This window comes from Leuciscus leuciscus, assembly GCF_965113295.1.
Source record: "Leuciscus leuciscus genome assembly, chromosome: 20".
Taxonomy (NCBI): Eukaryota; Metazoa; Chordata; class Actinopteri; order Cypriniformes; family Leuciscidae; genus Leuciscus; species Leuciscus leuciscus.
In genome coordinates this window covers 36,768,708-36,785,569 of record NC_138744.1, presented here as the reverse complement: position 1 = coordinate 36,785,569, position 16,862 = coordinate 36,768,708, and the positions used below count along the sequence as shown (strand labels likewise).

Sequence of the window (16,862 nt, the reverse complement as noted above, 5' to 3'; positions counted from 1 at the left end):
TAGAAAATGTACTCTTGTACTCTTGATACTCAAGTACTTTTAAAAACAAGTACTTCAGTACTTTTACTTAAGTAGACATCTGACTGTAGTACTTTTACTTGTACTTGAGTAAAATTTAGCAAGGTGTATCTGTACTTTTACTCAAGTAATGAAGCTGTGTACTCTGTCCGCCTCTGGTAAAAAGTCACGTTGGTTCTAATGACAGAAGTGAGAGGGAGAGGATTTTTCAAGCGTGACTTTTTACTGCGCCAAGTCGAAGTGCTCTTGAGTCCCAAGTGCTATTCCGCCATACATTATAGTTATCCTTTTTACCCGCTTAGAAAAGTGCCATGTTTTATTTTGTCACCATACTTGGTCATGTAACTACTTGTGTAACTGTTTTTAAATAGGGAAAACGTGGAGGTGTTTGGTCGCTTCTAGCTTCATTTCTGTTTGGTCCCTAATGAATGAACTGGGCTAAGCTAAGTGCTACAAGTGTCGCCGCGCGCCAGAGCGATTAAGTGCACGTACTGAGACGAGAGAGGTATGCATCAACTCGTCTTAGTTAAGGGAATAACATAGTTTAATATGAAAAAACGGTGAAGTATCCCTTTAACATTATTATGCACGTCTTTGTGATGTATTCAACTATCAAAATGCAAGAGTAATCTTAAAGAAAGAGATATAAATGAATAGCCCTAAATTTAACTGTACTGCATTTGTACAAAACATCTTGTCTGCAAGGGAGCATATACACTTACTTTATTATCAGGAAATGTATACTGAATTTGAGGTAAAAGTAAAGTTACCTCCTCCTCTTCACATGTTCTCTTGATTGCCCATGAGTATGTTCTATTAATTCTCTTTTTAGCAAGTTGGTTAAAAGACTAAAAATGAATTGGTCTTGATGACTGAGTCACAACATGCCACAAAATCTGGAAGATTAAGAGGTTAAAAGTAGTATTAAGCTGATTGTTACGTACAGTTTCAATATCAAGACTAAACTTTCAGACCAAGTTCCAACACTATTTAGTTAACCTTATGAAATCAGATTTAAACTGAGAATCAGACCTTAAACCCCATAGTCTTGGTTTCAATTAAAATACGGTGTGTTAAAGTACAATGCCAAAATTACTTAAGACATGTTACTAATTATAGTATTACTTACTGCAATTAATTCAAATAGCAAAAGGTTTGGCCACATAAATAGATGAACAGCAGACATTCTAATAATACTCCATATTGTCCGCACTCTAATGTGGGCTAGTAAAGTTGGTGAAATCACATCGAGTGAGACACCAACTGATACCCAAAGTGAATTAAGAAAAGTAAACTGCAATTTCTTGTCAACTGTGGCATTAACTGACCTCATGTTTTGATGGCTTAAACTGGACAACACATTTAGTGATCTATTCATTTTTGTTTGCCTATCTTCCAGGGAAGTATGCTGATGAGGAACATGGATCCAGAAGAGTGGCAAAGAAAGTGTGGTCTAAGGCTGAGGTCGCTGCAGTAATGCGACACTTCAAAGGTCATATAAGCAGGGGAAAACTGGCCACCAAAACTGAATGCAGTCACTGCAAACTGGTGGAAGACCCCGTGTTGGCACAAAGAACAGTGCAAAATATAAGGGACTTTGTTCGAAATAGAGGAATAGCTGCAAAGAGGCAGTCAGAAAAAGAAAAGATTTAAATACACTGACAATTGTGGTGGTGTTTCTATGTTTGTGTTAAAGGAACACGCCAACCTTTTGGGACTTTAGCTTATTCGCCGTATCCCCCAGAGTTAGACAAGTCCACACACACCCTTCTCATCTCTGTGCATGCCGTAACTCTGTCTGACGCACCCACCGCTAGCCTAGCTTAGCACAAACACTGGAGGTAAACGGCTCCAGCTAGCATACTGCTCCCAATAAGTGACAGAATAACGCCAACATTCTCCTATTTACATTTTGTGATGTGTATAGTCACAGTGTGTATGAATAACAAGGTCACATGATACACAGCCATCTTCTAACCGTATACATACTGGGAACTATATTCTCATAGAATTAACTATATAGAAGACGAAGCACTGCTGGCTGGAGTGATTAGCACAACCCTCTGAGCGAACTCTCTGCTCCTCACCACGGGCTTCTCAGGTCCTGCGAGCAAATCCTTCCGCAGTAGCAGTGCTTCGCCTTCTGAGAATATAGTTCCCAGTATGTATACGGTTAGAAGATGGCTGTGTCTCATGTGACCTTGTTATTTGTACACGCTGTGACTATACACATCACAACATGTAAATAGGAGAATGTTGGCGTTATTGTGTCACTTATTGGGAGCAGTATGCTAGCTGGAGCCATTTACCTCCAGTCTTTGTGCTAAGCTAGGCTAGCGGTGGGTGCGTCAGACAGAGTTACGGCACGCACGGAGATGAGAAGGGCATGTATGGACTTATCTAACTCTGGGGGATACGACGAATAAGCTAAAGTCCCAAAAGTCCAAAGTTCCTTTAATGTTTTAAATAGAGGCCGTCACAAAAGCAAACTGTAAAACAGCTTTTATTTTATTTTATATATTTTTTTATTTTTTGTTATGAGCAACCATGGGTCTTTTGAAGTTGGGTAAGAATGACTTATTTTACCTTTTTTGCTCCATTCTCATTGTCATGGCACTGGTGTTGTGTGACAATCTATTGTTTAGCTCTTACAGGCTGTTATCTGGCTGTTAGTCAGTGTCACCAACTAACAATGGTGATGTTAGAGTTGTGCAATAAAATAATAATTCAAGTCCCATTAATGCTTGGTGGTGTCAGGTTAATGTGTATTTATGTTAATGTGTATTTATGTTAATGAGCAAGTGACGTCATTGTCCCTTTAAAGTCCCAATAATGTTTGTTTTGGTCCTTATAAGTCACATATTCTTCAAAAAGAGAACTGTCTCTATAAACCACAATAATTTTAGGGTGGTGTGTATCACGCTCTGAAGGGTGTATCTGAAGTCTAAAGTGTCCTGAATTTTTTCCAAATTTTTTTGAGTGTTTTAATCTAACTCTCATAGCTCTAGGACCTCAGGAAAGGGTAGTCCATCTAAACCACCACCGGGCCTGTTTGGAGAAAAAGTCTGGCTAATCCACATAAACCAGTATGTGTGTGTGTGTGTGTGTGTGTGTGTGTGTGTGTGTGTGTGTGTGTGTGTGCACATGTCTGTTCTTAAGTAAATTCATTTTTTTCACACAAGCAAGTTAAGAAAGCAGGATTGTTTATTTGAAACTGTTTATCGGTTTTCACATTGCAAGAAGAGACAGACAAGCTTTGTGGCCCCAGTAGCTCATGTAATATTCATGAGATGTTTCCAGGGACGACTTCAGGTGAAAAGCCCGTTAACTCACCCCCCACAAACACACTCCTACAAATTTACATATTCATCTGTTTTGCAAACATCTCACTATATGTCTTAACCTTGCTTTGACATGAATCAGCAGCATTTTACTTCGGAAATCACCAGCTTATTATTCCCCAACATTCTACTGTACACACACACACCTCTAACCCACACACACACACACACACAGGTACAACAGGGCTTAATTTGCATTGGTAAAAGCTGGATCTGGATTCTCTGGGATCGGACTGTGATATATTTTAGTACCAGTGACCATTTTTTGGAGAGTCTCTAAAGTGTGAAATGGACTTTTTCTGTTTTTGACGTCAGCAGCCAATCAGAATTAGCATGACATCGTTTTCCTGCTCTAGCACGATCAGTCACATGGTTATATACAGCTCAGGTGATTGGCTAAAACTTCTAAAGTTCTGAAGTCCAAAACCTGCTAAATCCATCACCAGTTTCTTATTCTGTGATTTCTTAATAGACCCTTTTCAGTTTCTTTTATACATTTTTAAACAACTTGATATACATTTATCATAACATTATACTTTGTTATATTACCTTGGCATTAAATGACTGGTTAGTAAACTGGTTAACTAGTAAACACAACTGCTGTGGAGATGATGGCTAATTTGACTTCTTTCTCTCTTCTGACCAACGTAATCAAACTCTTGCTATTCTTTTCCTCTCTTTTTTAGTCATAGATACACTATCATGGATTTTTTTTCTATTACTATTGGAGAAAATAAGAACATAGAAATGATACTTTCCGTTGTACTTTTATTATCCTGGCAATGTGAAACGGGTCCATTGACAAATGAAGCCCTGCTGGCCTGGTTACAGTAAAACAACAGCTGGAACAGGAGGAGATCTAGTCATTAAAAGCACTGAAATCAACAACAGAAAGGCTTAAAGTGCAAAACAGCAGAGAAATACAACTGTTCATTCCCCCCTATAATAAACATCTATGCGTTCCCAAACTCACCTTAAATTTACAAATCAGTCTTGTACTTGCAAGCGATGATGATGATGCGATGATGATGATGATGATGATGAATTATCATCAAAAATCAAATCTTCACCGGTACATTTATAGCTTACGTCAGTGTGTCATATGTAAATGACGATGCATAGTTACCTGGTTTGTTTTGTTTTTTTTAATTATTGCGATACTGCGTGTAAGATCCGGGCTAACCCAGTGTGAGGTCATGGGGGAGGGGTTAATGATCAGATCCGCCAGAGGTCAGAGTTCAAAGGTCAGTAAGGGGCAAACAGCACAGGTGTGTGCGCAGTCCTGATTGGCCCCGGAGCAGGGCGGAGCAGCTGAGTCTGAAAGAGGGCGGGGTTAAGGGAAGGAAAGGCGGAGCTTATGGCGGCGGCAACGGTTGCCAGGTGAGACGGCATTAATCTGGTGCTCAGCGGCGGGCAGAGATCTTTACCGACTGACATCTTCACCTGCTGGAGAGAGAATCTGTAATTAGATATTATACACTACCGGTCAAAAGTTTCAAATCCATTATAATCCATTATTATTGGTGCTCGATTATTAATTCAATCACATTTATTTGTATAGCACTTTTAATAGGCCTACATATTGTTTCAACGCAGCTTTACAGAAAATGCATGAGTCTACATTACAATTAAGAGTATACATATATAAGCTCCTTCAGTATTATCAACAGCTATCGCGTTTCTCAGGAGCTGATTACCCTCCTCCCTCCCCAGCGCCTCCTCCTTAAAATATTGAATTAATGATATTTGCAATACATTCATGTTGGTCCTAACCAGACGCGATGCGATAGAATTCCATGACAAATAATTTGTCTGTCCACACTAGACGCGACGCAACTGCGAGATGCATCAAAATCAATCAAAACCCACAGCCAATCAGAACAGCGTGTGGGCGGAGTCAGCCAATCAGAACAGCATGTGGGCGGAGTCAGCCAATCAGAACAGTGTGTGGGCGGAGTCTCGCAGCGAGTGCACGGCACCAGAGAGTAATCTTGACGGCAAGAAAATGGATAAGTAGATACATAATCAAATGCACAAATATTACACCATTTATACATTATTAAAAATACATAGGCTACTGAGTTACTAAAACAATCTTTGTCAAAGAATACACTTGTTTGTTCACAGTTTGAACGTTCGTGTTTCCATTTGTTTAATTTCAAGATCTGAGGTGAATTATCAATTGTTGCTTTTACAGCCACAAAGCTGGAGCACTAAATGATATTCAAAGTCACATTACACGCTTTTAACATTAAATAAAGCACATAAACAGTACCTGAGATTATCATCGCCACACTTTGTGTTTGTTGTTCCAGCGCGACGTCGCAGAAAAATAGAAACCGTTTCTAAAATAGAGTCGTCGCGTGTCGCCGTCGCGGCTGGATAGGACACACACTCTGATTAACATGGAAAATAACCTTTTATTGCGTGTCGTGTGTAGTTAGGACACGGTGTAATGGGGGTTATTGCTGCTCTTATCCATGCTAGGCTAGTTCTTGCCCAGAACAGAACACCCACCGCCAATCCAAACTGTCTGCTAATGGTCAATCTTATTTGACGATAGTGGTTCTGACAGAACCGTATATATTATACACTACCGGTCAAAAGTTTCAAATCCATTATAATCAATTATTATTGGTGCTCAATTATTACTTCAATTCAATTCACATTTATTTGTGTAGCGCTTTTCACAATACATATTGTTTTCAAAGCAGCTTTACAGTATATGCATGTCTCCAGTCACATTGTTAGTTCTGGTCTGTGTTTAGTTTATCAGTTAGTTCAGTTCTGTCTTCCTCCGCCTGTTTGCTTCTATAGTTTCTGATTGATTGTTAGTTCAGTTCAGGTGTGTCTTGTTAATTTACTCTTCAGTTCAGTCTATTTAAACCCTGTAAACCCTTAAAAATGGCATACCATAAAAATAACCTGTAGCCCATCTGAATTAGGCCTATATAGGCTATCCATCTCATAGTGGAAACCAAAGCCTATACCAAAATTCAATCAACAGTAGACCATAAATCTTATTGCAGTTTTGAAATCTTATGCACACGATCTTCTAACATTATACTCTGACACACCGTATTTCTCGGCACACTCGTTTTACGTGTATTGTTGCGGATGTATTGTTTTTCATGTAAAAGTCTAGACCCTGAATATAAGAAGAACCTGTTTTTTTCAGATGTATTTCTAAGAAAAAAATTTTTTTTCTTATATTCGGATACAATATGGTAAATGCTGTTTGTAATAAATGCCACTATAATTAATTTAATTGTATACATATTCATTTTTTCTCTTTTCTGAATAGGCCTACCATTACATTTAATGGATTTGGAGTGAGAGGAAGTTAACTATGCGTTTACAGTGTTTAGAGTTTGTTAATGTTTCACTTTATTCACCAATATTTTACATTATTTCTGAATCTAATAATAAAATGCGACTTCTCTGTGTTTTTTTTTCTTCTTTTTTTTCTCAACAACGCAACTTTGACCAAGTTCAATTTACAGGTTTGACAAATTTTTTGAAAATCCATTACTCTCAACCACATTAACTTTGGGTTTGATCACTGTTATAATTATGAAGGGTGTCCTTGGAAAATGTAAGGGGTCCCCGAATCCAAAAACCTCTGATCTAAGCGATAGTTCACTATGTTGACGTTGTTCCAAACTCGTATGCGGTTGTTCTTCTCGTTTCAGGACAACAGATCACAGTGACCACAAGCGCCACAACAGTAGTAGAGTAATGCACAAGCCATGAGACAGATCTGTGTGAGCAAGAGAATCTTTGAAATATCATTTGTTCACGTTGAGCGTAACAGATGCCGCTGCTGCATTAAACAAATTGGAAAAACAAAACAGCATATGGGTTTGGAACGACATGAGGGCGAGTAAACAATGACAACATTTCCACTTTTGGGTGAACTATAACTTTAATAAATGGCCTTGATGTGTACAATCCATCAGGACGTGTTATTCCAAAGGGAAAATGTGTTTTGATAATCGTTCATCAAAATGTAATGACTTCCTCTCTGAAATGTCTAATTCTGCTGACGTACTCCCGTCAAACAAGACAATATTAATCACTACCGTTCAGCAAAATTCAGAATAAATATTAAACTGTTGTCTTGTCAAATTTAGCATATCAGAATGATCATGTGACACTGAAGACTGGAGTAATGATGCAGAAAATTCAGCTTTTTTTAACAATCTTAAATATATATTTAAATAGAAAAGTTATTTTAAATTGTAATAATATTTCACAATATTACTGTTTTTTATTTGATCAAATGAAAAAATGCCTTGGTGAGCAGAAGTGACTCGTTTCTGACCCCAAACTTTTGAATGCTAGTTTATATTATATTGTAATATTACATATTTTAAAATGATTTATTATAGGCTACTAAAAAAATTATATTAACCACCATCACACTATCCAAACATCTTCATGATTTCGCACTGTACAATTTCCCACCGTTCGCCTTTATTAAACATGGCATCGATCCATCATGCAACATCTGATTATGAAACTGTCTGGACTGACACTATTAAAGCTGAAGTAATATTTGCATCACCAGCAGCATAAAACACAACGGCCTTCATTATCTGGACACTGCCATTGAGATGAATGGAAAAGCTAACAAATATTAAAGATATTAGCAAATTTAATTAGCAAATGTACTGTTTACTCCAATATATTTCTGATGAGTAATGATTGTTACAATTTGCACGGCACCTAATTTTTCATCCACAGTGCATTGAAGCTTCGATATCTTGTGTGTTTTGCCCTTACTCACCCAAATCTACTTCCTGAAAATATAAATGCATTAGCAGGTGTTTATATATGAGGCAGAAATTGAATTTAGACATTATTATATGGCAGTTTCTATTAGCAAATAGCAGTGAAAATAGCAACTAGATTCTATTCACACTATTTGTTTTGCAATAAATAGTTGTTAGATGCTATTTAATACTGATAAATAGTGGCAGATGCTATTTGCACCTCAGTGTTGTTGTACATTAAATGGTGTGCAAAAAATGTATTATATTATTTAAAATTATTAAATGGATGCCACCGTATTGGGACAATAAAACACCAACACCTAACCCATTATTAAACGCACATTAGACACTTTATTTCCACTTTTCGAATATTTTATAAATTTTCTTTAAATGCGTTTCTGATCTAATATGTGATGGGAAAAGAGAGTAGAGAGAGTTCATCAAAATGCGGATTCGAACTTCGAATGCATTATAGCTAATGTTGATGATCTTCTGTCTGGCCCAATCAGACGTCAGTGGGCGGAGTTAATGTAAATAGCCTAGGCTTAGTGTGAATAGACACTCAGTTATTTAATTTCTCTGTTATATTGGTTTATTAGTGGCCTTTTTGAGCACTTAACTGAGACTTAAGTGTTTGTAGGCGCTTAATAGGCTGTTGTGTCTAAGAGATGTTTAGTTTTATTTTGATTTGCTCTCCTCACGAATAAGCTGTTTCTTGTTTTTCACTGGCATTGAGAACTAGTGCATCTTTGAGCCTACGTTCAGTATGAGTGAAATGCTTAAGTAGCCTACTGTTAAAACCAGATACTCAAGACTCAAGTGTGTTTGGAATTGGTGATTTGCATGTAATGGAGTCATTTTTGCAGTAAGGCATCTCTACTTGACTTCCCTGTGGTGAAAATCCAATTTTTAATGTTGTTTATGTGTCTATGTGGTGTTTTTAATGTGCTTTAAGACAAGGCATGTGTAAATTCATAAGTCGACAGCATTGTTGAGTATTTTCTCCTTAAAACTGCAGTGAACCAAAGGCAGTCTCAAACACACGCTTTGAAATCGCTGGTGTTTCTGACGTCACAAACTACCTTGTAACCAATCAGATCAACGTGTGATCGTCAACCAGTGGATCTCTGAGCTGAGTGAGTGAGTGGAGGCGGGGCTCATTTGCATATTCATAGCACCGCGTATACTAAATGAGGCAAGGGTGTCGAGTTACATTCAAGCTTTTTTCAAGTTATACAACATAAACAACATAAATATGTAATTTTGGTGACCAAAGATGAGTTTTAAGGGATAAAATGATTGACTACAGGGGGATTTCAGGTACTCTACACCTCTGGGCCAGATTGCAGCTGTATTCACTGCGCCTGTGGTAGAAAGCATGAACCTACGGGCTGTTTGGCGGGTCCTCTTTGGGTTTTGGTGTACGGACTGAACTTGGGTTTGGCTGGTTTCCCCGCAGCTCTGTCTTTATGGCGTCTGCTGCTGATGTGCTGATGATCAAACACAGAAAGAGACACAGATGTGATGAGCTGACAGACACAGTTCACAGATTGTCTGACAACGCTTAATGTTATGTAACTTTTCAGATCAAATTAAAACACCATTTTCACTGCAGATTTTTTTATGAATCACCAAAATCTATTGGTTTTTTTTTTTCTGTGCAAAACAACTCATCAACCAATGAGATATAAAAAAATATATACATTTTTTAACCACCAACCATAAAATATTTAACATTATTAATAAAGAATTAAACCAACCATCCATAGATTATTTAAAAAAAGTAAAATAAATTGTTTTATATATATACTCATGTATATATATTTATGTTTTTAAAAGAAGTCTCTTCTGCTCATGAAGGCTCCATTTATTTGATTAAAAAGAATAAAAAATTAAAAAAAGAATATTGTAATATCGTGAAATATTATTACAATTTAAAATAACTGTTTTCTATTTTAATATATTTTAAAATGTAATTTATTCCTGTGATCAAAGTTGAATTTTCAGCATCATTACTCCAGTCTTCAGTGTCACATGATCCTTCAGAAATCATTCTAATATGATGATCTGATGATCAGGAAACGTTTATTATTATTAGTTTCAGGATTCTTTGATGAATAGAAAGTTCAAAAGGACAGCATTTATTTGAAATAGAGAGCTTGTGTAACATTATAGACTAATGTTCAAAAGTTTGGGGTAATTCAAAAAAAAATTGTGTGTGTGTGTGGGGGGGGGGGGGTAAAATAATTCAGCAAGGATGCATTAAATTGATAAAAAGTGACAGTAAAGACATTTAAAATCAAAAAAAAAAAAAAAAAAAAAAGTACAAAACAGTTTTCAACATTGATAAAAGTCAAATCATCATATTAGAATGATTTGTGAAGGATCATGTGACACTGAAGACTGGAGTAATGATGCTGAAAATTCAGCTTTGATCACAGGAATAAATTACATTTCAAAATATATTAAAATAGAAAACAGTTATTTTAAATTGTAATAATATTTGACAATATTACAGTTTTGTTTTGTATTTTTAATCAAATAAATGCAGCCTTGGTGAGCTTAAGAGACTTCTTTTAAAAAGTTAAATCTTGCTGCTCCCAGAGGTTTGACCAGCAGTGTATCTGTATCTGTATGCATGGACGCAGCATCACCTGTTTTAGTTGCGTCTCTGAATTGACGCGCACGTCGCAGGTTTCACAGTGAAATGTCTTGTTCTGCAGGCCTGTGTCTGCTTTAGTGGGAGTAGCCAGTTTGCTCTTCAGCCCAGTCCTCGGGAAGGATTTGATGGAGCCGATCCCGCTCCGAGCCTCCAGCATGGTTTTGTGTTTGGTGCCTGAGGAACAAAACATGGCAGATTCAAAACATTCATCATCTTAATGATACACCGCCAGCCAGAGCAAACACGACCGTGAGGGCTGGACGGGGCTGTCCTGGTGGTGATGCATCTCATTTCCATGTTGTGTTTCTGTGGCAAACACGGTTGAGTAGTTTATGTCTATTAGTGAATGCATGTTTCTCGTCGATCTTAAAAACCTTTTAAAGGCGTTTGCTTTAGTACTTGAAATTAGCTTATTATGCACATGTACTTATTTCTGTACAAAACTATTAATTTTGACTGAAAAAGATTAAAATAGATCCACTGGATGAAATAATGTCGAAAGAGCCGCTGTGACCGCCGGCTTTGGTTTCAGAAGAATTTTCATGATTCATTTTCTCCATAAGCATGTTTTTTTTTGGGTTTTTTTATCTTTCAAAAGTTCCAAACCATGAACCAAATAAAGCTGCTCCACATCACAACATTCATCTGGAACGAGAAGTGTTTTGGAACGAGAGAAATAGGTAGTTGTGGTGGCGGGGGCTTATTTTCTGTGAACACTCAAAGTTTGAGGTCAGTAAGATGTTTTAATGCTTTTTAAAGAAGTCTCTTATGTTCTCTTATTTATTTGATCAAAAATACAGTAAAATTCTGAAATATTATGTTTTCTGTGAATATATAGTAAAGTGTAATTTATTCCTGTGATCAAAGCTGAATTTTCAGCATCATTACTCCAGTCTTCAGTGTCACATGATCCTTCACAAATCATTCTAATATGATGATTTGATGCTCAAGAAACATTTAACAGTAAAACTGTGACATTTTTTTTTTCTTCAGAATTCTTTGATGAATAGAAAGTTCAAAAGAATAGCATTTATTTGAAATACAATCTTTTGTGACATTATACATGTGTTTAGACTGTTTATTGTCACTTTTGATCAATTGAATGCATCCTTGCTGAATAAAAGTATTAATTTCTTGTTAAAAAATAAATAAATACGGACCTCAACCTTTTGAACAGTATCCTAATGTTAGCGAACGCAACCTAATTAGCCTGAGAAATGCCCCCACAACCCAACTAGCCAAACGTAGGAATTTGCTAAGGATTGTGGGTAATGTAGTTCTTTAGTAGTACTTTAATTTGTTTTTTAAAAACTACATTTTCTCTTTGAGTTTCAATTAAAGTGCTAACAAGTAGCAGTTTGTTACAGTAATTTGGATTTCTTACCATGATACAAATCACTGTAACCTTGAGTGACATTGCTTTCATAAAACCGAAGCAACAACAAAATACTAAAATATATAAAACAAATGCATTTAAAAAAGAAAAGAAAAAAGATTGTACTTCTGAAACCCTTCTGTATGTCGTCGCTGTCGGACGGAAACCTCGTATCTCCCAAACCTCTACTTTTCAGGAAGTGTATTATAAACACTGTATTTTTAAATGATTAAACACTGCGTCGTCAAAGTTTATATTGTGGCTTTATATATGGTCAAACACTTGTATGCATCATTATATAACCAAAATCAAGCTCAGATAATTGGACATTTGTGTTTTGTCCGGCGCTGGAACGGATCTGAGGCAGTAAGTGCATCGCATTACGCTTTCATCAACTTACAGATTTTCTGTCATTTGGCCAAAATCTCATGTTATTAAAGATGAAGTGATTCGCACAGGCTATTTAAGACAAGACTGGCTATGACTCAACGACACGTTTAACTAAGACACTCTTCTCCGCTCCTCAAATACATAAAACATTAGCCTTTACATATATATAGTGTTTCTTGAGTAAAGAAAACGCTGCACTTAAACAACCAGTTTATTTACCCTTGCATTGCAAACAAGCAGAGACGAGTGCACTTCATTCACGATAGAGGTGGGTGGAGCTATGAGGTTTGACTGACAGTTTGAGGAGCCAATGGAATTACGAGGTTACCAATGACACTTGGTAAGAATCCCCTGTTTCGTGTTATGGAGAGCCAGGTAAGCCAGGCGTTCTCTGTTCTTCCTATAGCTGCCCTACCAGTTTACTGGATTGTTATTGGTCTTTATTTGTTCATATGTTTTGGTAAACATTCTGTGTGAATTGTATTGTTTTCTGGTTCTATTTTTCTTATGTTATTGAAGTAAACAAAGGCGTGGATTATTGGCGTCTTGAATATGGCATCAAGTCTCTGTGACTCTTTTATATGTTCGCTCCGTACCCATTATTTGTTTTATTCAAACTAACGAGTTATACAGTATGTGGCCCTGGATCACGTCACCAGTCTCGAGTCGCACTGGTATATCTGTGGCAATAGCCAACAATACATTATATGGGTCAAAATTATCGATTTTTCTTTTATGCCAAAAATCATTAGGATATTAAGTAAAGATCATGTTCCATGAAGATGTTTAGTAAATTTCCTACCGTAAATATATGAAACATTTATTTCTGTGAGTGAATGCTGCACAATCATGAACATTAATTAACAACTTTAAAGGAGATTTTCTCAATGTTTAGATTTTTTTGCACTCTCAGATTCCAGATTTACAATAGTTGTATCTCAGCCAAATATTGTCATATCCTAACAAACCATACATCAATGGAAAGCTTATTTGTTCATCTTTCAGATGATGTATACATCTCAATTTAAAAAATTACCCATGTGACTGGTTTTGTGGTCCAGGGTCACATATCTGGTTAGGGGCCGTAACACTCCCCTTCTCGAAGTGCCCTTCATGGGCGCAGAAACACAGTTTAAATGTCTCCCTGTGTCTGAGGAAGAACAGATCTGGCTTTACTCTTGGTGTTCTCGATGTGAATCGCTCTGAGAAGCTGCTCACCGGTGTTGTGTGCGTCGAGTTGTGACGCCGAGTTGACGGCCACCTTGCAGAGAGAACAGTAGAGCAGACGCAGGGCTTTCTCCTCCTCCGTCTCTGGACTCGTCCCGGTGCCGTTCTCCTCCGGCTCAGGCGGGCTGGGTGTGATGGAGAGACCGTCCTCTCCTCCTGACACTGAGGAAGACTCCGGCTCTGAGGGGTCGACGCTGGGGCCGGTCAGCGGGGCAGAAGAGGGCGATGAAGGGGACACCGGTGCAGGACTTCCACCTGTCAAGCACAAATCACCTGAGTGTTTCAATGCTTTACAGTTTATACAGTGGCAGGTCTTGCTTTAAAAGTCCCTCTGTAGTGAAAATCAAGCTGTTTATATGTCTATGTGGTGTTTTTAATACGCTTTAAGACAAAGCATGTGTAAATTCATAAGTCGACAGCATTGCTGAGTATTTTCTCCTTAAACTGCAGTGAACCAAAGACAAATACTAAATGAGGCAAGGGTGTCGAGTTACATTCAAGCTATTTTAAGGGAAAAAAAATTAAATGTCATTTTGGTGATCAAAGATGAGTTTTAAGGGATAAAATGATTGACAACAAAGGGACTTTACGTTTTACATTTTTACTGTTTTTGTTGAGTCTTTTGTTTGGGACTCAAGTGTTTCATAATGTGAAACTGTTCTAGGACTGATTATATATTAGGGTCTAACAGTACATATATTTGTCCCGAACATATGTAAAAAAATATATAATTATTAGTGCAACTTTCATGAAGTTAAACCAATAAAAGCATTCCTTCCGCTAGAAAAAATAGTCCCTGACCGTGAACAACAACGTTCCATGTGTAATATGCATGAAAGCTCAAATAAAAACAACAAACCGTTCTTAAACTTTGTCTCATTCTTTTTATTTTTTACAACACAATATTTGTGAAATTTCCTCACACTAATAGGCATAGCTTCTCTCTCAGCATGAGGAAACGTACATTTTTTTGGTTTATTCCGTTATTTTCTCTCTGCACTAAACTAAATATTTACATAGCCTAAATAAAAACACAAGGGCACATATTTTGATAGATAACAGTTAGGTCTTTAATCTATTTTATTAATGTTATTAATTTAGTTGCTAAAATGCTGCCTAACAAGAGATACTTTTTTTTATTGTTGTTTATTTAAATTTATTTGAACATCTCTGTTTATTGTGCACGCATTAAATATTTGTCTCATTTCAGTCGGCTCCACTGTGGTGATATTTAAAGGGATAGTTCACTTTGAAATACATTTTTGGTATGTTTTAGCTTACCTCAAGGGCATCCAAGATGTAGGTGTCTTTTTTTCCGCAGTAGTTTTAATTTTGATATTTTTAGGTCAAACCGTTCTTGTCTGTCAGTCATATAATGCAGGTCTATGGTCATTATCTCAAAACACAAGCACAGAGTCCAAATTAAAACAATTCCCCGTCGTCCAAATTAAACAATTCCCCATCGTAAGTACACATTGATGGCCTAAGACACGAAACGAGCGGTTTGTGTGAGAAAACGAACAGTATTTATATCGTTTTTACCTCTTGAACACAGCCATGTCCAAGTGATCTGATCTGACGTGTACGCAGACTGGTGCATAGATATATACACACTAGATGTGTTTAGGCCATCAATGTGTACTTACGATGGGGAATTGTTTAATTTAGACGACGGGGAATTGTTTTAATTTGGACTCTGTGCATGCTGTTTGAGACAGTGACCATAGACCTGCATTATATGACTGACAGACAAGAACGGTTTGACCTAAAAATATCAAAATTGAAACTACTGCGGAAAAAAAGACACCTACATCTTGGATGCACTTGAGGTAAGCTAAAACATATCAAAAATTAATTTCAAAGTGAACTATCCCTTTAACGCGGTTCTCTTTAGTTGGGTCTCAGCACTGTCAGCAGGGTTAACTTCACATTTCACTGCCCACTGGGTTTGCTGTACGGAATTTTTTTCATTACGAGTCTTCTCGAATGTATCAATGTTACATTTCAGCACTTCAGCATGATGGTTCATATTTGTAGAAGTCTCTCCAAATTGTTCCTCAAACCACTCATCCATCGTCATGCCACCTAGTAAATCAAAATGTACTTTAAACATTTTAGCCTTTTTAATTCTTACGTTTTTTTTCTATGTTTATGTTGATATGTGTGGTTGCTAAGGGTGTTGCTAAGGGCGCAGTGATAAATAGAACCGTTGGGTGAAGCGGTCATAGCCGTGTTTTATCGTGAATAAAGCACAGCTATTGACCAATCAGAATCAAGGATTGGAACTAACCGTTTTATAAATAAATATATTCTGTTTGTTGCTTTTCTCTTTTAACTCTGTACCAGCCAACTTCAACACAGGGTACAAACACACAACATTACATTTATTAACATAACAATCATTAATTAAGTAAAAAAAAGTGACAATAAATTTGTCTGTTTATTTTTTTTAACCCAAGACATTAATTTGTAATTTTATGTCTATTCAATATTTTCATCTGCAACAGTAATATGTATATAAATTTATATTACAAACAAAGAAATAAATTCTGACTCATCATTATGATGATTAGATTTGCATTCATCAAGTTTCAAATATGAATAGAATATGAATTTAATTTTTAATAAAGTACCTTTTTACAATTTTTGTATTTAATTGATCTGCTAAACAAACAAAGAAACAGTTTTTTTCAAACTGAAGCGCATTGCACTGAATGCTATTGAGGAGAAAATGCAAATCAGATTTCTCTAATTATATACACATGATATTGTCCACTGGATGGACGAGTGTTGGATTGTGTTTCGGATGAATAAGCAGCAGACGCACAAACACAAACGCTGATGTCACTGATGACCTGGTGACCTCTAAAGGCTCCTTCGTTTGCTCCTGCCATTGTTAATAATACATGAGCACACTAATGCATCAGACGGCTCTCTCTCTCTCTGAGTTTCCCCTCCACTGTTGAATTTGCTTTGATTTTGAAGACTTCCTTTATTTATGCTGGAAAAAAAAACTGTGTCAAATCGTGAGATCGATGGCGCCACGCGCCAATATTACCTAATGCGGTCGACAT

At 36.8% G+C, this 16,862-nt stretch overlaps 2 protein-coding genes across 4 annotated transcripts in view; one reads left to right on the top strand and one right to left on the bottom strand.

Moving 5' to 3' along the window:
• The window catches only part of LOC309484366 (uncharacterized protein), a gene marked incomplete at its 5' end in the record, with an annotated part of 167,226 nt that overhangs the window by 7,468 nt on the left and 142,896 nt on the right, over positions 1-16,862 (top strand). Inside the window, one exon of the mRNA XM_082150589.1 lies at positions 1,418-3,130. Coding sequence (XP_082006715.1) covers positions 1,418-1,671 — 254 coding nt within the window. The 3' untranslated portion in view covers positions 1,672-3,130. The remainder of the gene's footprint in view (positions 1-1,417; positions 3,131-16,862) is intronic.
• Positions 3,127-16,862, bottom strand: part of znf385d (zinc finger protein 385D) — an 84,797-nt gene continuing 71,061 nt past the window's right edge. Inside the window, exons 5-8 of one of the 3 annotated variants that reach the window (XM_082150109.1) lie at positions 13,780-14,061; positions 10,789-10,970; positions 9,523-9,624; positions 3,127-4,805 (exon numbers count right to left, since the gene is read on the bottom strand). In XM_082150109.1, coding sequence (XP_082006235.1) covers positions 4,605-4,805; positions 9,523-9,624; positions 10,789-10,970; positions 13,780-14,061 — 767 coding nt within the window. In that variant the 3' untranslated portion in view covers positions 3,127-4,604. The remainder of the gene's footprint in view (positions 4,806-9,522; positions 9,625-10,788; positions 10,971-13,779; positions 14,062-16,862) is intronic. The other 2 variants (XM_082150110.1, XM_082150111.1) reach the window with 2 other exon arrangements.